This window comes from Parus major, chromosome 1 (assembly GCF_001522545.3).
Source record: "Parus major isolate Abel chromosome 1, Parus_major1.1, whole genome shotgun sequence".
NCBI lineage: Eukaryota > Metazoa > Chordata > Aves > Passeriformes > Paridae > Parus > Parus major.
In genome coordinates, this window is record NC_031768.1 from 25839827 (window position 1) to 25867802 (window position 27976).

Below are 27976 nucleotides of genomic sequence, written 5' to 3' on the forward strand. Positions count from 1 at the left end.
AAAGGAAGTGTGGGAGGTCTTTCAGCTCTTCCCTGCTCTAGTTCCTTATGGATTGGCATTTCATATTACATGTCTACAGGTGTATGCTTTCAGATTTTACCAGTGAAGATTCATCAGCTAGACATGCAAATATTTATTTATATATAAATATTATAATATAGAAATGTACTGTGACATTATAACCATATAACCTGTAATATATGATCACACATGTATGTATTTACAGCTGACGTGTCCTGGAAAATACCTATAATTATGACATAGAAGTCTATGTCACTGTGCCACTGATATTCTCTCTTTATTGTGCCAAATGCTTTTTACACTCTTCATAGACGTGTGTGTCAGGTTATTTCAGCTGGTAAAGCTGTGATGGAAAGCACAGTCAGATCTGCAGCAATCCTTGTGCTCCATCATCAGGGCTCTGTCTGTCTGACATGGCTAGAGAGATGCCACCAAGTACCTCCACCTGCAGCCTACCACTGTAGTTCCTTCTCTCCCACAGCCCCATGCTGGTCCACTGGTACCAGTCCCAGGTCTTATCCACCTCCAGTTCCTCACCTCATTGGAAGAAAGAAATGGAATATTGGTTACAAAGGGGAGAAATTCTGAAAGAGAATTTTTCATTTCTATCTGGAGTGCTTCCTTGGCAACAAGAGTTACTTTAGTTTGCTTCTGGAAGCTTAAATTCTATAGAAACAAAAAGAAGATGCATACCTATATGAATGAAATTGAATGGTGAATTTCCACCACCAGAGCTTATTTTCAATACTGCAGTCTTTAAAGGCTGTCACCATTCTTTTGAGACAGAGACTCAAGCCACAAAGCCAGTTTAAGTTCTCTATCTTATTAAGTGGCAGTCTTTTGGGATGTGGTTCCTTTCAGATCTTGCTTGGGAACAGCACACAGGATTAAGTGCATAATAAGGCAATTTTTAACTGCCAGTTTGTTTTCTTGTGCTGTTTATGTAATGAAAGTGTTTCTGTTACACAGTTGAGAACAAAAGTAAACCTTATGACCCATGAAATGTGTTTGGGGAACAGTAAAGATGTCAATTACTCTTCCTAGCAAGCAGCAACATGGGATAGAAAGTCTCAGAGAGGAATCTGATACAAGTTCTGGTTCTTTAAGGTGAAGAAGGTGAGGTGGGTGTACCCTGTGGAAAGGACAGGGAGTTTCTGAATCTCTTGTTGAAGAATTAGTGCAATTTAAATAGCTGAACATCCATGGTGGACAGATACAGTCTTGCAGACTCTGCAGGTAGAATTTCACTACATGAAAATTTGTAATTTATACATTTCTATAAAGAGTGTGTGTGTGTGTGTCTTAAGAAACCAATGAAGTCACTGTAGAGGGAAAGAGGATTTGTGAAAACAGAGACTCTGGTGTAAAAACAGTTCTTGCTCCTAAAACAGTCAGCTCTGACAGTCACGATATATGTAAATTCCACAATTTTTTACCAGGAAGCATAAACTTTTATGACACATGATATGCTATGTATTTTTGGTTTATTGTTCACATATCACTCTGAACAGCTGTTTGAGTGATGAAATGACCTTGTTTCAGCTTAGGCAATAAAAGAACATCTCTAAAGGGAAATATGTGCTGAATTCCTATAATGTCAGCACTGTTGATCAGTGAGTATAAATTTATTTCAATTTCATTCCCTTTCCTGTAATTCTGTATTTAGCTTTTTCTTCTGGACTGAATTTGATGTCCTTAAATGTGTAATAATTGTTAACTGTTCTTATCTAAGTGCTTTTATTGATGTTTGCAAAGGGGAATTCTTACCAGTTGAAGTGCCTGCTGGACTAAGGCATGATTAAGCTACTTCCAAAACCATTAGCATTTCTCCAGCTGTGAGATCTAGATGATTTTTTTTCTCTTTTCTGTATAAAGGTGGCCAGAGAGTGTCACTATCTGGAAAAGCACACTAGACTGAGCTGCCCTGAGAAGCCCCAGTGCTGCCCTGTGTAACAGTAAGAGCCTGAAACAGAGGGAAGGGGGTTGATCATACACTCAGCACCTAATTTAATGGGATGGAAGATAAGCAGAGCAGCTATTTAAAAAAAACAACAAAAAACAACTCTCTAAAAAGAGCAAAAGCACAGGTGGAGCAGAGCATATGCAGTGTACCTCCTTGAAGAAGAGAAGGTCAGCTAGTCAAGTGGTTGGATCAATTCAGACTTGGGACAAAACACAGCAGCACTGTTTGAATGAGCTGAGTAAAGCTGAGATGTGCTGCTGCTAGAAGAAAACTGCAGTAATGGTTACTGGGATGATCTGAGGTTCTTAGGTCTGGAGGCTTAAAAGAGCACTGATGATAAAGCTAAGCCTGCACCAGGAAAAATATTACTTTTTTTGTTTCCTTCTGTTTCTTGTCTTAGAAAATGTAGAGCAAGTATAGTTCAGTCTCTTTTTTTTTTTTTTTTTAAATTGTTTTAGTAATATCTGTTGGACTCCAGTGAAGTCTCAGATTCTATCAAAATCCCAGGAGACTTGATAGTGCATCATCAGTGGTGGCATTTTTAACTGAATCAAGACAAGCATTTTACTCATCATGAATGAATTATCTTGAATTTAATATGGGTTCATTTACACATATATCATATTCATTCTCTGATTGCAATGTAATGGTGGCTCCAGTTTCAAAGTCTTAAGTGCCCAGAAACTGCTTGATATAGGTTTTTTATTCTGTAGATTGGTCATTCTAGTAAAGATTTGCTTGTAAAACAATTTGAAAGCATTTCCTAGCTATTCTGTGTCTGGTTTTGTAGCTGATATTAGATTATGACAGAAGGAAAAAATGTATTAATTAGGTAACCTTTCCCAGTAATTTTGTTTCATGTTTCATAATGGCTATTGATTTAATTCCCACCAATCTTTCTTTGCTTGAAGATAAAAATGTAAGAAATTTTGTCTTTATTTCATATAAAATTTTTCACAGAAACTGTATTTTCCTATGTTTTATCAAGTTAGAAAAGAAAGATAAGATGAATTACAGAAAGAGTAAAGCAAATATAATGGTAGAGGTTAAAGATTAATGCTCAAGACAACATTTCTAGAGGGTGAAAACAGCAGAGAGACCTAGACCAGGGAACTATTAGTTAGCACACAAGGTTTTATTTGGACAGTACAATGTTAAGGCAAGATGTTTCCATGCTACTTTTCTAGGGAGAGTTTTGGACTATGGGTTTTCATGCCCTAAAGGGAAATAGCAAGCAAAGGTGGCTGTGTGAGCCCTCCTGTCATGGGACACGTGTCAGTGTGGTCAGATGCTGAATTCCCCCATCCCCATAACTGTCACAGCAAATGGCACAAGGGAAGTCCCCAGCAACTCCAGCAGTCTGTTCATCTGACCAGGAAGGAAATAGTCCCTGTCCTAGAGATGTCTGTGTGTGCCTTTAGGAGCTGCAGTAAGCAGACTCAGAACCTGTGCTCCCTTTCTTTTCTTATTCAACTGTGCTGTGTAAACCTTCTTGGGCTGGGGAAGAGCCAGGACCCCTAAGTCACCCTCCTGCACCTCCTCCACCACGACATTTTCCATCTTTGGATACTTCTGCAGTCCCCTGCCATCGTGTGTAGCCTAAATGATGAATTATCTACAAAAGCTGAGCACCAATACCACTGGAAGAGGAGAAAGCAATGCACCTACTTTTTTACTGACGCCTACATGCGATAAAAATTACACTAAGGTGTAACAGAAGATGTAGCAAATCCTGCCTTTTACAGTTTTGCCCTTCAGGATGTGGGGCAAGGAAAAAAGAATAAATTTTCCAAACAAAAAATGCTACTTTGATTTGAAAGTGGATTTTGATCTTGTTTTTTCTCTTTGGCATAATAATTTATACCTCTAATGTGGTTTCTGTATTCTTTCCCCTTTGTTTATCTAATTAATTCAACCTTTTTATGCATGTGAGGTTGCTTAAATTTCTCATGGGACTTCTCTCCTGCCTGTGTTACACCAACTGGCCTTTTCATGTTGCTATTTTTCCTAATTATCCCTGACATGATACTGGGAAACAGCAGACTTCTTCACAGGCAGTAAAACAAATGTCTCCTTGACCACAAACAACAGAATTACCCCAGTCCTTATGATTTATTCATTACAGCTAAAACCTAGCTTTTACTTTGATAATCTCTAGGACTGTAAATTATATTGAACAGGTGAAACAATCTATTAGTTGCTGTCAGCACTTGTGCCTCCTTCCCTTCTGTCATGGCTCCATTGTGTCACCTTCTCATTTGCACTGAATCTAGTGCTCATCTCCCTCTGCAGTCTTCTGATTTAACTCATTTGAGAGAATAAGTAGTTTCTGCCTATGGAGTGAATTTCACTGAATTTCCTGTGTGTTTGGGTAAGCACAGGAGCTGAGATGAAGGAATGCAGGCCTTTGGGACAGAGAGCAGGAGAAAGGGCTGAACAGCAGGGAACCAAACAAAGGATTGGAGGAGAAGCCCTTTGAGTTGGGCAATCACATAGGCTCATGTCTATGCCCTGAGGTGCTGTTAATAACAGAGAGAGGGAAGGAAATCTGAATCAAAGATCTTTGGTTTTGCTGATAATATTGAACAACATATGACTGGGCTTGCTGAATTAAACAGTGAAAATGCCATAGTTTTCTAACATGGTAATTTGATCTAAGGAAGAGACTTAATCTAAACACCTGACAACACAGAATCACAGGATGGTTTAGGTTGGGAAAGACCTTAAAGAGAAGATCACCTAGTAACAACTCCCCTGTCATGGACAGGGATACCTTCTGCTAGGCCAAGTTGCTCAAACCCCATCCAACCCGGCCTTGGACAGTTCCAGGGATGTGACATCCACAGTTTCTTTGGGCAACCTATTCCAGTGCCTCACCACCTTCACAGTAAGGAATTTCTTTCTAATACCTAATCTAAATTTTCCCTCTTTTCATTTGAAACCATTTCCCCTTGTCCTCTCACTACATGCCCTTATGAAAAGTCCCTCTCCAGCTTTTTGTAGGGTTCCTTTAGGAACTGTAATGCATAGTTTGGGCAGTCATGAAAGTCTTTCACCATTATGAATTCTTGTCATTGTAACCAGTGCACAGCTATGACTGGAGTTGGCATTAATGAATAATAAACATGATGTAATCCCATCTCCTGTGGTGTGACAACCCTCCAGCAGAGCCTCAATTACAGCCACACCATTATTCAAGAACCAGCCTGTAGAAAGGATATGTTGTCAGGCCATAAATTGTGGAGCATATTACCTGGTGTAGTGAGAGACCTCCTAATTAACTCATTTGTGAAAACTGTAGAGAGTCTTGCCTATGCTTCATTTTCATCACTGCAGCAAAACATCTGTCCCAAGGACAGGGAAAGGAATTGGCTGTTGTGTGGGAAGGGGCCACACAGGACAGGGCATTCCAAATTAGAGAAAATTAACTCACAATTTAAGTACTTATATACAGGCCCATTTCACAAGACTGCCAGTGCTTAGTTGACAGCAGCATCTGAAATACAATGCAATGCAATAAATTTAATTGTCTTATTTTTGTGGACTATTAATCTATAGACCCACTGAGGTACCATGGTAACAGATGGAGCTCCTGGCTGAGATTGGTTGTTCCAGCTCGCTGGTTGCACCAGGCTGAAAAATCATTCTCTGTTTTGGATTTGTGATAAGAGTTTTCGTAAACTTCTATTCTTACATAATCCTTCCCACTGGAAAAAAGTGCAGCAGATTTATTTAAGCCTATAATTCTGATCTTGGGGATATGGGGAAATCAAACCAGTAAAAAGGCCCATAAAATTAAACTGTAATTTAGGGAATGTAATATTAGGCGCAGCCTGCAACAACTGCCCCATGCATTTCTTTTCCAAATACTTGAATCCGTGTGGGAATAAAAAAGGACTTTACAAACCTGTGGCATAACATTTACACTTTCATAATAACATAACATAACACAACACAACGCAATACAACATTTTATCCTTTTGCAAAGACTTAACTTTCTAGAGCAAAAAATATTGAGTGACAGTGGTTCTCAATTTACATCAGTAGGGGTAATTCTGATTCTTTCTCTGCCTGGAAAAGAATCCCTGAGAGACTTGATGAACAGCACATGCTTGGAGACAAGCATGAGCAAAATGAGTCTGTTAGTAATGTAGTGCAATTTAACTTGCATTCAGTACCGAGGTGATTTTGAAAACAAAAAATCCACACATTTTTCAGTCTCAGATCTACTTGGTCTAAATCGAGAGAATGAGGCATCTCACATAGCTAGAAGTGATTGTCATTTCCTGAGAAGTTGTGCTTTTTGGTTGGGGATAGGTAAAGGCTAAATCAGAGTCATGAGGAAGCCAGGGATGTGCCAGGCTTGAGAGTCAAGCTAGCTCCCAGAATACTGCACAGGGATGCTGGAAACAGCCAGAGAGGTGCCAGCCTGTAGGCACCATGTGCTCGTGCTGAGGAGCAATGTGGTGTTCTGTGGGCCTGCTGGCAGGTGTTGGCTGCAGGTCTCTGTGTGTCACACAGCAGGGATGTGGCAACATCAGCGTGTGATTCAGCACACAGCATGCCTGGGGACCTGAGGTGCAGATCTGTGTGCAGTGTGTGCATGAGAGCGTGGCTGCGGCTGGGGTGGCCTCGTCACACTGCCTCTTGGGTCTGGTCTCTGGACAGCTCTGAACTCCAGAAATGGGAATTGTTGTGGGAGACTTTGCTGCCAGCTCCCTGTGCCAGGTGCACTTCTGGCAGCTGAACAGGAGTCTGTGCCCAGCATCCCTGGCCACTGTGTGTCCCCTGTTGCCTCACTAGTCTCGCTTGTGCAGGAGGGTGACAGTGCAGGCAGTGGTGCTGTATGCCTGCTGAAGGACAGGAGCTTGTCCAAGACAGGTGAATTCTGAGGAAAAAAATGCATATCTTTTCTGAAAGAAGTCCGTGTACAAGAATTTAGCAGTCCAGCCTTTTACTAGTTTTACATTTTTGAGTGTTTTCATAGTTCTGTGACACAGCTGAAAATAGATTACAGCTCTTCAGTTAATACTGTGTACAAAAGTCCCTCATTCCACGTGCTATTTTTTTGAACAACTACCTTTTGAGTTTGTACACAGTACAGTTTTCAGTGTTTAATATCTGGTTTTATGTAAATAATCAAATTATTGTGTTCTATACAAGAACAAGGAGTAAAAGTGTTCTGATGGCACCAGCTGTAGAGAAGCCTGGCTTCACACCAGTGGAACACCAAGAGCAGAACTGTTTCTTGAATAACTGTTCAAATACATTGCTATAAATAATGAATAGTTGTCCTGACAAAACATAAAACTGTTGAAAATGGAGATAAGATGATGTGATGGATTAGTATTTTTTTTTTAAGTGCTATTTCTTTTACCTGTCAGCAAACATTCTCTATCTTTAATTGAACTGCATTGCTTCTCTTTCTAGACAGTCCTAGGTTTGTGAACTCACTGCTCCAGCAATCACCTACTACTCAGGAAAATTAGCTTTTGAATTTACAGCAGCTCTTCATTTGGTTGTCTTGGCAATTCTCAGAAGTAATTAATTTTGTACTTGGTTTTTTATGTTTCTTACATTCTTAATAAGCAATGAGAGATTTGAGAGAGGATATAAATCTCTAATTTTATTTAAAGGAATTTTTTTTAGTGGTGCTCTTGTATTATTGCTTCTTTTGTCATTCAAATATATATAAGGCAATTTAAGTCAAAAAGCTCTCAGTGACATGTTCTCCCAATTTGGCATCATGATAAATATTACTTCAGTCAAGAAATTATATTGGTTCTAAAGGGACTGCTCACTGAAGTAGTTGCTCATAGTCATGAGTAAGAACAACAGGCTCTGGCTGTAAACCTTTGACTTGCACACAACTCCTTGGAAGGGTAGATGATCTCCGGCATGACTGAGGAGTGCAAAGCCAGCTCTGTAGCTCCTTTCTATACTGTGATTTACTGCACCTTTATACCTGGTCTCCTAAGGCTATATGGTGATACTGAAAGGCCAGCACACTCATTAGGTGATTTAAGCTATCTCAATGAGTGGAAAATGTTGGTTTGGGGGTTGTAGATCATCAATAAATTGTTCATGTGTGAAATGAAAAGCCACCCTGAGGTCAGCTTCCAGTAAATTCATCTTGAGCTCAGGCAATTTGGAAACACCTGGCTTAGCCCACTAATTATTTGATTGACTGTTATGACTTGAAAAACAAGATAGAGGTATCAGACAATAATGGCTTAATCAGAACTTTTAAACACTGCTGCTTTTTCAAATAAAGAGATCAGGATCTGTAGCAAATGCAGCTGCCACAGGGCAGCACAGCCCACTCCTCTGCAGTGATAGGAGTCTACAGCCTTCTCAATCTGATAAATTGCATGCCAAGATATTTAGACAACCAGATTCATGAGACTTGACCTTCCACACACTGGAGAGCCACAGGACAGCAGAGGTTGAAGGGTGATGCAGCTAACAGGGTTTTCCTAGGGTTTCAGCAAGATGGAGCTGGCTGCAGGGGGAATGCAGCAGGTTCCCAAGATCAGCCAGCACCATCAATCTTAGCCACATTTGTGTGCCCCTTTTCTCCCCATGCTGAGGATTCCAATTCCACAGCAATTCCTGTGGCAGTGCTGGCTCACCTCTGATTGCATGAGACATGAGCTAAGGGGGGATTAAAGGAGTGTGTCAGCATTGTGATTCTTCTGCTTTTAAGTTGTACTTTTTGCCAATTCTCCAAGAGCTCTTATCTCCAAGTGGGTGATATTGCATTGACTTGTGCATCCAAGCTATAAGCTTATATGGTTGTAGCTTCTTATTTGCCCAATATATTTGAGAAAATCACCAATGCTGCATCCCCTGGAAGCACTATTAACATTGTACTGTTCTTAACACAAGATAAAGAGTCCATTTTTCAAGTGAGTCAACCATGCCCTACAAATTTGTGAAAATGGCATGTAGGTAATGCAGATTTTGTATAGGCAAAATTATTTATGAGCTGTATGGTTATAATTTTGGTAATCTGTTCCTGGACATTTCAGTAATACATCTTGTGAAGGAGCATTTAATGAGTAAATGTTGGTAAGTAACAAAAAAGTTCCACATTCTTAACTGAATCCCTTTTCCATGTGCTCTATCAATAAAAGAATGCTGTTCTGACAGTTTTCAAGAAAATTTTTTAATGTCTTGTTGTTATTAACTATAACTTAATACTCTTGTAAAGTAAAATCAACCTGTCATAAGGGTGTTTCAAAGGGTTCTTCCTGTGACTATGCCTGAGAAATGCCAGAGATATGAGAAGTATGCATTACATTACTTTGAAAAACATAGCCTGCAGAGAATGCAGGTTAGCTTCACCTTATACCCTGCAGGAACCCACTCCTTCAAACTCAGGGTGCTGGGTCTTCAACATCACCAAATCCTCTAAGCAGGGAGAGGAGGGACTGTCAGCATCTCTCCCTTATCTGATGGCACTGGGGGTAACAAACCCCGGGGAACACCTTGCCAAGTGTACAGTTGGTCTTTCAGGGCTTCATCTCACCTGGCTCACAGCACTGGACCCTTCAGATGTGACCTCAGCAGGAGCCAGCATCATCTCAGAAGTGTGTGCCAACAGCACACTGGTGGAGAGGAATTCCATATTCTTTCCAAGTCCTGTTGCTCTCTCCAGAGTGAGTTGGGCAAGAAGCTGAAGGTTTCTGGGGCTGTTCTAGCCCTGTAGCTGCTGTCAGAGCTGCAGCACAGCAAGCAGGGGGCTCAGCATGCCCAGCCTGCACAGCCTTTTCCCCCAAGCCCTTCATACCAGCTCTGCTTGTGCCAGAGCTGTGCTCCAGCCCTGCACCATCCGCAGTCCTGTTCAGAGAGAATCAATAGTGCTTAATGAATGAAGCAGTTTGGGAGGTGGAACGAGGTCAGAAGCTATGGCTGGTAGGTTGATGAAGACATTGTGCTGTCTGTGCTGCAGCTGGGACGCTCACTGGGCTCTGCTGTGCTCTGCTCTGCCCACTCTGAGACTGAGGGGCTATCTGGAAACCTCAACAAGGGCAGGGCCAAGGCAGCACACCCCTGTTGTTCTGCATGTAGCAGTCCTCTGAATCTCTGATTTAGTTGTGCCATAAGCTATTTGGGATGATAAAATATTTCTGATTGTTCACAGGCTAGTTATTAACTTACTACAGATGTTTTTATCTATTGATGTGAAATACTACCACGTAGTAAAGCTCTAAAGATTTATGTGAGCCAAAGGGAACATGACTTTTTGCCATGTCCTTATAGAAGCACTGCTGTTTTATTAAGTAAATTGATTTGGAAGAAATCAGCATTGAATTTAACTCTTGCAGCTGACCTAATTTTCTCTTGAAAGGTTTAAACTTTTCTAGTAGGCTTGATGGTCTGTCAACTCAGCATCAAAAATTTCTGCCTTTTTACAAATCTATGATTGTCATCCTGACACACTGATCTAAAGTGAATTACAGCAGCGGGAACCATCATTTCAGAATACTAGAAAAACTAGTATAATTGCTTTACTTAAAGAATTATAATGAAAAGATTGCTCAGTCTGTTTTTCTCTTCTCAGTTGGTGGCCTCCATTGTGTTTATCAGCTTTGGCGTTGTAGCAGCCTTCTGCTGTGCAATCGTTGATGGAGTGTTTGCAGCACGACACATAGTAAGTACAGTGATTTTGTCATCTTTCAGTTTTGATTATTTATGTCATTTCTAGCAGGAAAATATTTTCCTTTTGTTTATGTTTAGCAGTATATTAAGGTTTTTTGATAGTTTTTGGTGGAGATTCCAAATAGAAAGGTGATATAAAATGATGTCAGGAAACGCATGCTGGAAGGTATATCTGCTTAGAAAAGGAAGACATTTCAACCACTACCATTTGTTTCCTATTGCACATAGTCTTTGTAGGCACAGTAAGGATTTGGAATGCACCCAGTGAGGAGCATCAGAAGATCTGATGGGATTTGAATGTGCTAGTTTATATGTTAGAAATGTGTTTGCTGTTCTATCTTTTGTGATAGAATACCTAAAAATAGTCTAAAATAATACCTAAATAGTATATAAATAATCTAAAAGAATACCTAAAAAATAGTCTAAACCCTAGCTTTTAATTGAGCTTTGATTTCCAAAATTATCAAGAAATAAGTAGTCATATGTGTTAACAGACAATAGAGGTCAGATGTAGTATGCTAAATAATATGGCGAGTGGGACGGTATACAAGCCTCTCTCTGCTGTGAAATACCATGGGCCTACTCATCTTTCTGCTTATGTTCACTGAGTGGTAGCATAACTCCACTGGCATCAGTGAGACCCTACTTGAATTTCAGTTAGCAAATACCTCAGAAGAATTAGGCTTTAGATCACTTGGAGTATAAAGCTATAAACTGATTTATATTTTACTGTTACTGAAGAGGGCATTAAACCAAATGTGGGTCTAAGAGCCTCATGTGCATTGCACAAGACAAAACACATCTATTGGTATAAAAAACAGAGGTGTGCAATGTGGGCATGGATAAATGCTCTAGATTGTACTCATGTTTTGTGCTATACAGACCCTGCAGTATGCCAAAGTTGTCTGTTTTTTCCTTGGATTTACCCTGTAGTTGGTCTGGATGACACCTGGTTTAACTGTCCCTGATTAGTGTAGGCCCAGAAAACCTTTCCATGGGAGCTGCTTAACAGAGGAGAGGAGCAAATTCCTATTTAGGTTCCTTACTCCAGAAAATTCAGTGGTTGTGACCTGGAAAACCACTGCCTCTCATTGAATTTTTGGATCTGTCCTGAAGCAGCTGAGGGAACAGGAGTTGTTTAGTCTGGACAAGCCGAGGTTATTTAGCTGCAAGGAGATTATAGTGAGGTGAAGGTCAATCTCTTCTGCTATGTCCCAGATGAAAGTTTGAGAAGAAATATCCTTAGGCTGCACCAGGGGAGGTTCAGATTGGGTACTGAGAGAGTGGTTAAGCATTGGAGAAAGTTGCCCAGGAAGTGGTGGAATCATCCTTTCTGGAAGTGCTCAAGAGGCATCTGGGTGTGTCACTTAGAGTATGGTGTAGAGGTGATTTAGGGTTGATGGTTGGACTGGATGATCCTGAAGGTCTCTTACAACCTTGATGATTCTGTGATTCCGTAATTTTCCAGGAACCCAACTTATTTCTGTCCTGCTTTAAAGTGATCATTAGGAAATGTTCAGATGGCACTTGTACAGCCTTACACCCTGTAATTGCAGTGCAGCTGTGCAGCCACAGCCCCCCACTGCTGGGGTAGACACAGCTTCTCTGAGGCCAGGTTCTGTGTCAGGGGACAGTGTGTGCTCAGTCTCAAGCACAGACACAGGCATCGCTCCTCACACCTTTCTAGGTGCTTTCACTAGGAGAACACCAAGGCACAAAGTCATTGCAGTGACCCAAGGAAAGAACATCTTCCAATCTGGGGTGCAGTTCTGTGTCTGGTTAAGTCAGTGACTGGATATGACTGCATGCCCTGTGCAGGGCTGGAAGGGGCTGGTCACCATCCAGCCATTCCCCAGAGTGCTGGAGATGTACAACCCAAGAATGTGATCCTGCTTCAGACCCCTCACGACAGGCCTCATGGCAATCCACGACCAGTTGTTTACATCTGGGCCTAGTTCTGTTTGTCACATCTGTATCTTGCTGTCTCCTTCACCTGTTACAGAGCAAAGAAATACTTAGTAGCACCATTTGTTGGAAAGCTAATTTGCACCTCAGCATGATCACACCCACTGCAACTCATTCTCCTCTGTCTAATAAGGAACTTGATAGGATCAGGTGAATTAAAGGTGTACATCACCAAGTTTCTCTGACTAACTTCAGAAACACTTCAGAAAGTCTGTAGGGATGATAGCAGAAGTGAGATCCCAATTTAATTTACAGTAATGGTGGGGCCTTATCAAAAGAACACGTGCCATGCAGACTATGGTGTCACTGCCACTGTGTTACATCCTTTTTGCATCCCAGCTCATTTCCTTCAGGAAGAGCAGCAACACCACGCCCAGTCCACTCCCTACAGGCAGTACCAGCCTTTTTCAGACCTGGGTTGTGCCCTTTTTGTCCCCTGCCTTTGGCCAAAACTACTTAAGAGTTGGACTAAACTGTCCTCCAGCCAGGGAAAGGACAAACTCCTGCCATGTCAGAGTGGGTACCTAGTCTACACTAAATCCATAAATTTTTTGTGAAAAATGGTAGCTGAAGACAAGCAGTCTTCAGACTGACTACAAATACAACATCTTTCACAACAACTCAGAATAAGAAATGTGTCTCCTTTTTTCATTTTGTTTTTAGCTTCATTTGAGTTGGGAAGGATGTGAAGAGGACAAATCACATAATTACAGATTTTTCTTAGTATGTGCCTGCAGTGGAATGGAGGCTATTATTGTTGCGCATTTTCTCCTGCTCTTATAAAACTGTGGATGGAATAATAAAATACTTTTCTCTGGTTTATTTCCTTCCCAAAAAGGCATGAAATTGACAAAAATTCTCCCAGGAAATGGATGTATTTCAGAAAAGAGATACTTAAATTATTTAAGACTTACTTTGCTTTATGGAAAGCTATGGATCTGGATCTGGACACCATTTATAAAAATAAAACCACTGATTAAAAATAATTGATTTAAAATAGCAGTAGCTTATTTAAAAAATAATGCAGATATAATTCACCTTAAAGAAAACAACAACTAAACTGGAATCAAGTGAAATAAATCAAAGTTGAAATTAAAGTGCAGCGATGTTATTTCAGAAAAATACAGTAATTAAAGGAGTTTATGTGCATTTGTGTGTTTGCTCGAGACATTTTGTTATTTAGTGGATGAGAATAATCCAGTTTTTCTATTGGAGATCATTCAACAACCTTCTCTCACCACAGATACTCATTCTCTACAGTAGCTATGACCTATTCATGACTGCCTTGACCATTACCACATGATCTTTAGCTTTGCAGTTGTGCTCCAGGAAGAACCTAAAACAGCCAGCAGCAAGAAATCCAGGTATGAAGTGAGGAAATTGCCTTTTCCAATCAGGTTTATTCTGTGATTCTGTGAAGGAAAAGCTGGATGCTGTGGAAGGCAGAGTTGCTTGTCCGTTGTGAGATCTAAAATGCACACCAAACCAAGCAGTGTTAAGTTGTTCCTCTGCTCTTCTGCAAAGCCACTTCTGTGTAACATTGATTTAATTTAATTTTAAACTGACCTAGTTTCTTCCTCATGATAGCGATGGCTTAAGGAATTAATTATAGTAGAATATATCATCAGGTGCTAAGCCCTAAAATGAACCTGAGAACGAACCTAGCTGAACTAGAGGATACTGAAACACTCCTAGATTCAGATCTTCACCCATACAGTTTAAGTGCAGCTTGTGGACTGCTGAAGTATATCAGCTGGGTAATTACCTACTGATTTGGTAGTTTAGAAATTAAACTTGAGATATTTGCTTTCTCTTTATATATGTTAACGCAAGATACTGTTTAATAAGATAGGCATTATGTAAATTCACCTTCTGTGAGTCACAGAGACAAGGCAATGGGAAAATGGAGTCTTTGATCTGGGGGATGCTCATGCAAATTGAGCTCTGGTTGCTAGAACTCCAAAGCTGCTGTATTAAGTAATGCAAAGCTGGCAGCCTCAGCCCAGTGAACAAATAGCTATATTATAGACACGTTCTATGTGATGAAGATCTGCTGATTTCCATGTTAAGAAGGGTTCCCTGGCAGAGACACAGAGACCCCTGCCCAGCAGAGACCTGTGGGCTCCTGAGGCCTGAGGCAGAGGATGCTGGTGCTGCATGTGTGTGGAGGCAGAGAAGCTTGCCACAGCTTTCCTCTGGAGGGGTGTCCCTTGAATGGGCTGTGATAAGCTTATCTCAACCCTCTCCTGCAGAGATACCTCTTAGATGGGACAATCCTCCTTGTCATGGTGAGGGCTCCAGCTATCCCACCATGCCTTGATGCCTGTGTTACTTCTTTGTAACCCATTGGTTTTTCCCCCTTGGTACCACCCTTGCTTTTCCCCATAAAGACCCCATCCTCTGGCCAGTTCAGAGGGGAGCCGTTGTTCCTGGCCACCCTTTGCAGAGCTGCTGGACAAGAAAGGCTAAAATCACCATACAACACTCCTCTCTGTGTTGGCCTGGGATAACCTCGCAAGCAGAGCTGAAATCACTGAGCTGGAATTACTGAGATCATCACTTGCAGCCACAGGCTGCACCTTGCTGAGGTTACCCAGTGGCCAGAGGATGGCCTGAGATCCCTAGAAAGCTGTCTCTCGGGAGACCTCTCTCTGGGAAGGTCATGGCATCCCAGGCTGGACCAACGGATCTGCCTGGCTACCACACATGTGTCCTCAGGAGCCAGCAGCAGCATACAGAGGTTGCACATGCAGTGGCCAAGGATGTCAATCCCCTTCCCATCTTTGGAGCTTCTCATGCAGGGTACAGACACTCAGGCAAGGACAGTGGCAGGGGTGACTGGCAATGTTGCTGGCCACTGCTGCATTTTACTGCAGGGTGACTTCATATGCCCATGGCGTGTAACACAGGCCCGTCTTGCATGCTACAGGCCAGATGCTCTAAAAAGCCATTTGAAAATGTTCTGAGCAAGCCTGTTGTCTTTCCCATTGAAGAAGAGAACAAATAGTTGTATTCTATATCTAACAAAGTTGTTACCTTGACAACTGGTGGTAGAAAACACAACTCAAAGAATAATTTCTCCCTGGAATTAAGTTAGGTGGATTCTCTGGAGAACAACACTAAATACATTTTATGTTCTCCATGTTGCTACATGAGACAAAATTATACCTAATTACTTTAAATTCTATTTCCATCCTGTATGACTCATTAATATAATTGCGTGGCATAGCACATACCAAAAAAGGCATCAAAAGTGGTGTGTCCAGCGGGTCAGGGGAGGTGATCTGCCCCTCTGCTCTGCTTTGGTGAGACCCCGTCTGGAGTGCAGCATCCAGCTCTGGAGTCCTCATCTGCAGAGAAAGGACATGGATCCCTTGGATCAAGTCCAGAGAAGGGCCGCAAAGATGATCAGAGAAAGGGAGCACCATTCCTATGAAGATAGGCTGAAATAGCTGTGGTTGTATAGCCTGGAGAGGTGAAGGCTCCATGGAAACCAGACTGGGACCATCCAGTTCCTAAAGGGGCCTGTAAGAAAGATAGAGATAAAAGTTTTAGCAGGGCCTGTTTTGATAGGACAAGGGATCATGGTTTTAAACTAAAAGAAGGTTGATTTAGATTAGATATAAGGTAGAAGTTTTTTACAATGAGGATGGTAAAACACTGAAACATATTGCCCAGAGAGGTGGTAGGTGTCCCATTCCTGGAAACATTCAAGGTCAGTTTGGACAGGATTCTGAGCAGCCTCGTCTAGCTGAAGATGTCCATTGCTATTAGATGTGCTTTAAAGGTCTCTTCCAACCCAAACTATTCTGTGATTCTGTGAAAGGTTTTGCAGTTGTATTTTTCTTTTTTTCTTTTTTTTTTATCAGAGTGAGTACTAAACATTTATAACTGAACACTAGCACTGGTTCAGTAGTGATTTTTATGCTGATGGTCCACCAAGGTAAAATTGGTTCATTGCTGAACTTCCTAAATACAGAGTGCTTAAGTTTGCAACCAGTACATTTTGATGCCAATGGTGAACTATCCCACAGTATTAATTCTAGTATTAGACCTTGCATCCAACACTAAAATGGGAAGCACAGATTGCATTCCTGCAGTACCAGTCATTTACAGTGTGTGATTAATTATTTTTTAGGAATTTAGTTCAAGGGTTGGAGCAAAGGAGGATTCTTGCAAACAGCTTAAGCCCATCTGCCAAGATTTCTCTTTTGTACTGCAAGACAACCCCATTCACACATTCAAATGCAGTTGACTGTATTGTAAATCAAAGGGAAAATACTTTTAAAAAGAGTTTTCCTGGAGGGCCTGAAAACTTAGAGCCTGAGTTACTATCATTTTTGTTCTTGTTACTCATATATATTTTCCCTGAGAAGCACATTACGGCTTGGGAGTGCCCAGTCCTATGAAAGGTAAATTAGTCAGAGGTACATAAGTCAAAAGCCTCACAACAGAAGCCAGAAGGAAATCTAGTAGAAGAAAAGGTACTGACGTTACAGAAGAGTTTCAGACCACCTCCACAAGCTATTTTGAAAACAGATGTGAACTACACACATAATGCTAAGCTGTGTTGGTGTGAGCAAAGTGTGGAGTTTGTGCTCTGGCTTTTATTTGGCAATATAGTAATAGCCTGTGGGACCAGTGTTAGATTACTGATTCCAGCTCTGGTATTTCTTGGTGCTTTGCCAAAACCTTATTGACTTGGAAAGAGTTTGGAGAAGAAAAATCTGAAGTCTGAAGTGGTAACTTTTAGAAAAAGTGCACAGAAGTTTGATTTATTTCATTTAACATAGAAAAGGTTGACAGGTAAATTGATCATGGTCTTTCTAAGGTATCTGTGTAGTCAAAAATTATCTGATAGCAGAGGACTTTTAGTCTCTCACAAAAACAAAAGAAATGTAGTGAGTTGAAGTCAATGCTAAAGAGATTCAAACCATGGAACAGACATGGTTTTGAAAATAATGAATTATGGAAGCAGCTTTGTCAAGGTTAAGGATAATTCTCCATCACTGAAATATTTTTGTGTAATCTTATGAAGCATATCCAGAGGTTATGAACTGAAGTATATGTCTTGGGATGAAATGATTTAGCCTTTGTTACTCAGGAGGTCATTCTAGAGCAGGGTCTTCAAGGAAGGCTCCTGTAAACTATTATTACTCTCAGGTAGAAACTCTTTCACCTCTTGTAAAACTTGTCTGTGTGGTGCAAGGACCTGTTCTCTGCTGGGAAATGTTTAGGATGTGATAGATTAAAAACACTTGGAAACTATTTATCCAGATTTCTGACCTAGGTTCACTAGTCTTCAAATCAACAGAGGTCATGCAATCTTTAACGTGAGCATAACTTAAATAGTATCTCTACTAAAACCACTATTCCTCACATACTATATAATGTACAAGACAACCCAGTGATGAATACATTCAATATATTAATATATATATATATTTATATTTAATAAGTACATATATATTTAATATATTGGATGCATCCAGGGACTTGTCAGCAAAACTGCCATCTTGCTAATGTTTTCTGGTCTAGAACACAGATACAGGGTTTTTTGTACCCACAAAACTGCAGTATGATATTCCTCTGTCTCCAGACAGCCTGAATATACTGACATCTCAGAGGAGCTGATAGTATGAATTATTTTGGTTGCCAGTTATTTTGCAGTAAAAAAAATAATGGCAACTTTTTTCTTTTTTTCTCTTTTTTTTTTTTTTTTTTTTTTTTTTTTTTTTTTTTTTTTTTTGAGAGCCTCTTATGATTTCCCCTTGATTTTTGCAGAGCCTCTCACACTGGCAGGGACAAAGCCCCCAGTTTATACAGTGCTTTTATTTATTTATTTTTTAAATCCCTGAAATTCCTTTCAGGTTTAGCCAAATTGCAAATTCTTTAAAATCTCTTTTTTCCTTTCCTGCTGTGACTTGTTCTCCTGAGGGGAAAGGGCTGGTACTGTGCCAATCAAACAGAAATGTCTAAACCATTAGGCACCACACACACTGTTTGGATACCAAGGAGGAATTCACTTGTTGATGAGAAGGGAAGAGAGAGGTTCCATGTTCCTTTCCCATCTGCCCCACTGTGCAGGAAAAATGCCTTCACTGCTGACAAAACCACGGGTTGGTCCCTGGCTCCCTGACACAAACACTGGTCCATTGGCTTCCCTCTCCGAGATGTAACAGCCCACACTGACATCTCTCATTAATGTCATTGCTTTGCTCGTTCAAAATGCAGCAAAGCAGCTTTGAGGGAAGAGTTCTGTGAAGATGCAGTAAAACCATCTTACTAAAATTACATGAAACAAGGAGGGAGGAAGACTACTCTTGTATTTTAAGTTGGGAGTTCGTACTGTGGGGAAATGTCGAGGGAATGACCCACGCATTTGAATATTTGAAAGCTAATGGTTAAACGCCACTGCCATTTAGTTGCATGATCCTGTTGCACAGCGACCACAATGTCAGTGTACAACTGGGCAGAATTTTTAGTAGCAATCTGGCATTCCAAATTTCATTTAGCTCTGAAAATTAAATTATTTTCTTTGAGCTTTGCTTCTAGTGTACTTAGATAGGCATGAATTCCATTGACTATACCATAAATCAACTCCAGAAATAAGGAAATAGGATAGGGAAATTCTACACATTTTACTGATTTTAATAATATGAGATGTGAGAAAGTGAGAAGGATTTGATCCAAATTTAAAATTACTCTGATATTCTAGTTCCCACAGATTATAGTCTTCTGCATTTGTACATAGATTATTGGCTTCTGCATCTGTGTGACTTCTATACATCCAAAAACTGGGTGAGTGGCAGAGATGGTGGAAATTGTTTAGCAATGTAGAATAGCAGCTTGTGTCAGGGGAGTTGTATTATCTGTTTCCATCTTTACTTTGTTGCTTTGCAGAGCATGGGCCATGATGGAATTTATGCAAAGCATACAAAGCAAGTTAATCCTTGGAAAGGTGTGTGACTGGGGCAAAGGGCTTGCAGTCGGTTCTGAAAAGCATAATCTACTTCATTCTGATGTGCTGCCAGCAGAAGATAATTTCCTTTATTGTTTCCTATTCTCAGAAATGTTTCTAGACTAACAACAGACATTTCTTTTCTATGAAAAAAATTCAAAGCTTCTACACAGACAGAGGGAGAGAAAGTAACCACCTGCAGACTTCAGATTGCAGCAAAAATACTTCATCATTTTTTCATCACTTCTCAAAGAAAAGACATTGTTTTCAGTTGCCCAGTGCAGAAACTAATGGCATAGGAAAAAAAAAAAAAGGAAAAGGCATTGTTGATTCACATGGATCTGAAATCCTTAAATTTTATTAGAGTAAAAATTAAGGGTGTTTCAGTATGCTGCAATTTGCCCTAGCAAAGGGTTTTATTTGCTTTACCTTTAAGAAGAAATCATGATTAGTATAAATAATCATATAATGGAGCAGGAATTTCTCTTTCTGTGGGTGGATGATTGTTCAGTTGCATATAATGTTCATGGAAAGTATGTTCCCAGGTATTCAACAAAGTTTTGATTGATGATTATTTATTAATCTGTTAACAGATTATATTGCTAAGAGTTTATTAAAATGTGTTGCATCACTGCTGCTAGATTATGGAACTTCATACTTGTAATATATTTATTTAGTCTTTTATGATAAATTCCAAGAAGGTAACATACTTAAGAAACTTTTTTTACCAGATCTGCCTAGAATTTTCTTATATGGCTCAGCGCAGTTCTCTCCATATTCCCAGCCATCAGTATATCCAGTGATGATTTTTCCTCTGGAGCACTGAACACCATGTATTTCAACACTTCTGATCTGAAATGCATGTGAGCGTCAAAATAGCAAGCCAGTGGAGGTAGGGAAAAGCTAATTGTATCTGAGCAGTCTGGGCGTTCATGAAAAATTTCACTAATTGTTTAGACTATATTACTTTTAAAACTCATGTTTTTCATTCCTCTTGAGGTTTCTCTTGTGGATTTTTTCCTCTTTTACATTTTGGGTCCTAGTCCTGCCGTTCCTCTCTTTTTGGATGAGGCCTGCCAGCCTGGCCCATGTGTGTCAGTAGGGAATTACTGTTACAGGAATGATAGGGAGTTTTGTTGACAAATTGCTGGGCATAAACTACTTTCTGCTCAATATCTAATATAAAAATGTCATGCATAAAGTTGTTATTACATCACTTAAATTATAATAGGGATATGTACTATGCCCTGAAAATTAAAATCAACACTGTAATGTTAATTAAGCCTCCAGCATTTTATTTGTAGATGTAGATATTAAATATATTTATATATTGCTCAATTAGGTGTATTTAGTGCAGCCTCTTTTCCTTCCCTTTGCTATAAAATAAATCCAAATGAGCATTATAAATTAAACCCCTGCACATTTCAGTCAGCAGGATATTCAGTGTTTCAGATGTCTAAAGACTAATGTCTTTCAAAATGACATTTCTTGCAGTAGTATACTTAGAGATTTTTATGAGATTAGTGCAGTTGGTTAAGGCATGGTGCTCATAATTCAGGCTTGATCCCTGTGTGGGATGATTCCATTCACTTAAGAGTTGGAATTGAAAATCCTTGAGGGTCCGTTCCAACTCAGAATATTCTGTGGTTCAGTGATTTCTTACATAATCTGGTAGAGTTAAGGCAATAGGAAGGAGATAGAGCAGTTTTCCATGTATTTGAGTTACATTACCAGAAACAGAATATAAACAGTTCTTGAATTCTTGTGGAAATGTTAATTCCTCACACGGCACAACATCATTACAATCAAGACAGAGCAATCAGTTCATGTAACAAACCCTATAATCAAAGTAATGTAATCAATGCAACTAATCAACTATAATAAGCAATTAAATACCTAACTGCATCAAGCAATAACTAAAATAACAGCCTCGAATAGTATCAGCTAATTTCATCATTAGAAACTTGTGTAAAAGCCAGTGGTAAGTCTAGTTTTTAACTACACAGTGTAGCTATTGCAGGTATTATGGGAAGGTCTATAGTCTCATCCTGAGAGATCTTGGCTAGCAAGGCTCGAGTAAAGAAAAGCAGACCTATTCCTGAGCCAGGCTTGGATTTGCTGTACTAAGGGAGGAGCAGGGTTCCTCTCTGGAGCCTTGTGTGGCCTTATCCCCAGAGCAGGCAGCCACCGTGTCACACAGCAGCTCCGCACACGCCACGTTCCTTCCCACCACCAGCCTGAGCCTGAGCCTGAGCTGAGTGTCAGCTAAAGGTGCTGCAGCCACTGAACCTCCTTAGGAATGTGATTGGAGTCAGCTCCCTTTTCTTTTGCCTGTTCTGCTGCACTCCATCCGCTTGTGAGGGCTCACGGGCCTTTCCTCCTTCGTGCTGCTGAGAGTGTGGCCAAAAGTCACTGAGAAAAAATCAGCTCTATGAAGAGGTCTTAACCTCTCCTAATAGATCTGTATCCCTCCGAGAACTGACCTGTCAGTCCTCATCAGGAAGTATTCTGTCTGTGCCCACTGTCCCACAATGGGGCAGCTCCAGCATCTGGAGCTTTTCCATTTGACTGTAGCAGCACTACAAGAACACAATCTTCACCAAAATAAAGAAGGGTAACACTAAGGCTACCACTGCAAAGTATTTACATAAAAACCAGTGAGGAAATATAAAGTGAGACAGAACTACATATGTGTGTTTTTCAGCCATGACAGTGTACAGGTATTCTGAATATTTACTAGTTTGAAAGACCTGAAATGATTATCTACTGCTACCAAGTATTAAGAGAAGAGGATTCTGTAGGATCCAGTCTTTCACATAAAATAGAAATCCTAAGAAGAGCCCCTGGAAAGCACAATGTGAAGTAAATCTGGTTTGTGAGAGTTAAGTTTTAAGCCCCACCAGCTGCTTTTCCTATTTTCAGCATTGAAGTTGGGTTGTTTCAGCATAGCAGACAAAATAGGCAGGGTCCCTAGGCTGGAGTGCAGCATTTTTGGAAGAAGATTAGCTCTTAAGTTCATGCCAGGCAGACGTAGAAGCTCACGAAAGGGTAAGTGCTATACAGAATCTGCAGTGGAATTGCTGTCATGGCATGACCTCACCCAAAGAATGTAACCAGATACGGTGGCGGCTGCCTCTGAAGTGCTTAAACAACACTGGGAATGTATTATTTGCACCAGGGGATCACTAATGTGCTGTAGTTACAGTAGCAGGATGGCATGGACAGAAGCATGTATGTCTCTGCTTCGCTTTGAGGGGTTTGATCAACTGTACATTTGGGAATGCTTGACTCCTAAGGCAAGGGCAGTACGTGTAGAAACTGAATTAAAGCACACTAGCCATGTCTGCACTTTAGGTAACTTGGAAACCTAATTCTACAGTTTAAAGTTTCAAAATATACTTTCCTAATTATTAGATATATTTTGAAAAAAAATAGCAAAAAACTTGAAAACATTCTATTCCTGACAGTCTGGCCCATTGCAGCCCTTGGCAGGATCGTGACCTTGGGGCTGGGCTGCAGCACTCTCACAGGACTGTGGGAGCTCAGAAATGGCCCGCTTCTTTTTTAGCACACACCCTTCCAAATCCCACACAGCATGTGCTATGCACACCCTGACAGCCTAGGACTTTCCATGTCAGTAGTGAAGGTGATGCTGTCAAGAGGACAAGACATCAGGAAAAGTAGAAACCACCACTAGTATCACAGAGGAGGAAAAAGGCTGAAATGCAGGAATGGAAAGGCCTGGAGGCCCACTTGATGAAGTGAAACTGAACTGACACATTTGGATTCAAATGCTGATTATGACCTTGGTGGCTATGAAATGAAACTTGTTAATAATTCTAGAAAAGACTGTCTTGGTGCATGGTCAAAAGGTGAAATAGGAAGGGATTATTGTAGAATGGTAAAATTATTTAGGCTGGAAAAGACCTTTAAGATGATCAACTTCAACATAAACTTAACACTGCCAAATCCAGTAGTACATTTAATTTTCTGATCATAATTGTACTTTCCCAACTTACTTAATTTTAAATAAAAAAGAAATTGTTTGTTTTTGTTTTACAGTTTCTATCTTTCAATCATCTCTCCATAATATCCATGACTTTATTTTCTAGCACCTGGACTTCCTTTCAGGGTCACAGTGGTTTTTAAACCTGAGGTTTTATAGCAACCACAACATTCCAAATAGCTTTCAGCCAAATGCTTACAGGCAATTTATTATGTGGGTTGAATTTCTTTCTGAATAAGAGAGGTGGAGATGCAATGGCAGCCTCTTTAGAATCCCTGGCACTGACTGAAAGAGCACATCCTGGCAAAGGGCAGGAGTTGATGCCTGGCACTCCCATATGAGCTGTCCCAGATATTAAAAGGGGAGAAGAGAAGCCCACTGAGCCCCAAGGTGGTGGTGGGCAGTGCAAGACACTGGCCTGTCCAAGGACACAACATTTCCTGTGGGAGCACATGATCTGTCCTGCCCAAAGGCTCCTGGCACACAGTGAGCAGTGACCCCTCTCTTCCTCTCTGTCCAGCTGCTGTCTGAAATAGAGAGGTTTCTATGGTATTACTAATATAATGATGTATTGTATGGTGTAACTAATACTAATGGTATTAGTTACAGAAATACATTTTAATGAGGCATATCAGGAATATTATGTTAATAACTATATGTAAACAAATAGTTTACAAAACAAAGTGTATATTACTGTATGTATACAGAAATTTGATATCTCATGAATTATGAGTAAGTCATTCTGTTGCACTACCAGGAAGTTAAAGGTTCTATAACAACACAAGAGAAGATACAGGTCTTTAGGAAACTAGCCATTTTAAAATTGTTATTTTTATTAGTTAGTTTTCTAGGTGGGTTCAAGAATTGGAAATATGGACTTGGAGATTTCAGGAGGTACTGTTTCTTCTTTTTCTGCATAACAGTGAAATTCTGCAACCTAAGTTGTTTTCTGAAAGCCATTTCTGCTTCAGAAATTACAAACTGAAAACTGAACTGCAGGTTTATCTGCCAGTGAGTAAAAGCCCAAAACACTTTTCAAAAAAATCCACCCTTATTTCTGATTCTAGAGGGGTATGGTCATGTGCTGTATGTGGGAGTCACAAGGCTGGGGAGAAAACTGAGATATAAAATTATTTGTTCTTCAAAGCTGACGCCCCCTCACTGCAGTATTGATTATACTGGCCTTGGACTCAGAAGTTCCTAAAGTAAAACTGGCCAGAGCCAATATGGAAACTGTTCATAAAAGTTTTTTAAATGGACATATTTAATTTGTTTATGGTTAAAAGCTCAAAGATTTTTGTATTAATCATTTCTGTGAATCTCTAGTATTTTCTAGCATTCTTCCTCAAGGGAGAAACCCTTCTCATTTGGAATACTGTTGAAAAAGATGGGGAAACAGTCCTTGGTCAGAGAGAGACAGGAATTACAAAAGACCTGTAGCATTTCCTCTCATTGTTTGTACAGGGTAGGATCCAACCAACTTTAGCTTGGGCCCCCAAACAGTGATCCAGTCTGCCTGCTTTCCCAGGCTCCTAATATGTTTGCCCCTTTTTTTAGGAGCTTCTTTTATCTTTGGTCTGAAAGCTCTCAGGTTTGTGTGCTCCCATGTGCCATGTGCTGTCAGCCAGAGTGGGACAGACACAGATACCTGTGCTCCATCTAGCCCTCCTGAGGAGCATAAAAGCTAATTGCTGATAGCTTCTTTTTGTTCATATTTGCATGCCTGTTTTCAGAAAGTTAGCAGAGAGTGTGATCTTGAAGGGAATTATAATCTCCAGAACACCCAGCTGTTGGCACAAAGCTGAACTGGCAACGAAGGGTGATGTTTCAGTTTGTTTTTAGGATTAAACTTGAAAAATCTTGGCAGCTATCCCTCTCCTATTCATTGCTAGCTTTGCTGTAGATGAAAACAACTGAAAACAGAAAATTAAAACTTGATGCTAATGAGACACTGAAAACATTATTTTGGTTTTGGACTCCTCAGTTTTATCTGTATTCATCTTACACATGTGACCAGGATGGTTTCTTGCTCCCCAGGCCAACTGGCATGGTGAAGCCCACGTCCCCACTCTCAAAGTCTCTTGGAATGTAAATGGCAATGTCCAAATTACTTACTGGGAATGGTTCTTGGCCCATACTAATTTACAAACCATGCCCAGAAATTATTTTGGAAGAGTAATAGTTTGCCCAGGCCAAAGCCATCACCAGCACAGTCTAATAATTTAATGGGTTTGATGTTCAAGTTTCAGCCCTGGGAACATTCCCTGGCACTGATTAATCTACACCTCTCTCGATGCAGTTATGGAAGCTAAGACTAAATAAATACTGAAATTGAAAAAAAAACAATAGCCCTCAGTGTATAATTTTTGCAATAAGATATTAGCCATGTTTTGTAAAGTATGGCATACATTTCAGTCAATACAGTTTAAGCTATATCTCTGTTTTCAGCTTACACATAAGAGAGATGGAATTTTCCCTGTTATCCAAAATATATCTGTTCTCAAAGGAAACTGCCATAGAAAATCTTTTTTCCATACCTCAGCTAAGAGCCTTTCAACCTCCCCACAGACATTTTATCAAATCCACCAAAGATACTGTTAAAATAATACTTTTCTTACACAAAAAGCATACAACAATGCTCCCACCATCAAAGAGAATGTGGGGTTTCTATTGTATGCTCTTAAAAGAAAGCAATTAGCTTTCTTTTTTTTCCCGAAACTCTCTATATTTGGACCAAACCCTCTCTTCATTGGCATAAAGCCTTGCCTCTTGTCCATCTGTCACTCTCAGGTTTTAATCCACATGCTAGAAAACTATTGAAATAAAAAATTCAAGAAGAGGGAAAGCTACAGTTTGTCTTGTAGGGTTCAAGGCTGAGCAGTTCTGACTTAGTCTGAAATTAAAGTGAAGTATTGGATATTATGAGTTTTGGGTTTTGTTCTTACACATCTGAAAATTTTCTGAACTTAGCTTGATGGCATTCTGACTGTACCTGCTCAGTATCCACAAACACACTCAAATGTAGTTAGCTAAGAAAGCCAGTGCTCAGCTTTCTAGTGTTCAGAAGGATTGAATAGAACCTGTCCATTTTTCCTTTGCATTAGTAAATAAACAAACCCAATAACACAATGACATTTTTATAGAGAATTCTTCCTCTTTTTTACCAGCTGACATATTTTGTCCTCTGTGTGTATCAGCAGAGCTTTAACCAACAGAACTTTCCCACCTGCCCATTTCCACTTAAAGGGACTTACTCAAAGAAGCAGAGAAAGGGAAAGCATTATTTATTATATATTAATGTTACATATTAGTGGGAGGTATTGCCTAGCTCTGTTTTAGTAATAGTGGTTGAGGAAGTTCTTGGAATCAAAGGATATTAAATTAGTTAAAAAGAATATTGTTGCTATGTACTTTAAGAGTTACTCTTAATAGATGAAATGTATATATATACACACACATATATAGCATTTAAAAGTAACTCTGTCTCAACCACAATTGCTCTAAGCAGTAAATCAAGAAGAATCAAGGACTGGTAGGTACATACTATATTCGTACACAGTCTGTTGTGAGCAATGTGAAGTATTTTAAGACCAGTCTGTCAGGAATACTTTTATAGCTTTAAAGTATGTCTCATTTGCCTTTGGTATTAGACACTCCTATAAAGTCCAGCGGGTGCTTATGTGGTATGACATACTGTCGGATAACTTTCAAACACTTTTTAATATCTATGTGGTGCCCAATTCATATAAACACCTGAGTGGACAGACAGACAGACCACAGCACCTGTGTGGCATGAAAATAGAAGCTTTTACCAATGCAACCTTTTAGCATCCCCAGTGCACCTTTACTTAAAAGCTGTGCACTTTAGGTGTTGAATTCTCTAGGTGTCTGGACAAGGCCAATGTTATCTAATCTTTGTTATTTTTGTTCACTCGATCATCACTCATTTATTTGGTTGCACATAGGGATGCATTTAGAAAATGGACTGAATGCAGAAGGCTGGCTGTACTAGTGCAGTAGGCTTGCTGTTCAGAATTAGGTGCATGAAGGAAGGTGATCGCTTGCCATGATTGTGCATGCAAATGTAATAACTGTATTCACTGTGGCCGCTTCCAAGACACAGCTCTGGCCTTTTTACTGCACAGCAATATCAAGCCATAATAGGTGGTACAGATAAATCAATGAACTCTTACCTCAGAGGACAGTGCTGCTTCCAGTCACAAGCACACTTGGATGAAAGGTGTGCTTGTATTCTCCATCAAAGACCAAACCAATAAAAGAAACAATTTATTTTTCAAGAGGAAGAAGGTCTAAGAGGTAGAAAAACTGTGTAAGGCAAGAGGTCAGGGCCAAAAGTGTCTTCCTGTACTTGATGGAGGCAGATTAGACAGCTTTC

At 40.1% G+C, this 27976-nt stretch overlaps 1 protein-coding gene across 1 annotated transcript in view; it reads left to right on the top strand.

Annotated features, from left to right (window-relative positions):
• TMEM255B (transmembrane protein 255B) overlaps window positions 1-27976 on the top strand; it is a 66344-nt gene that overhangs the window by 17092 nt on the left and 21276 nt on the right. The window contains exon 5 of the mRNA XM_015637556.1: window positions 10551-10640. Coding sequence (XP_015493042.1) covers window positions 10551-10640 — 90 coding nt within the window. The remainder of the gene's footprint in view (window positions 1-10550; window positions 10641-27976) is intronic.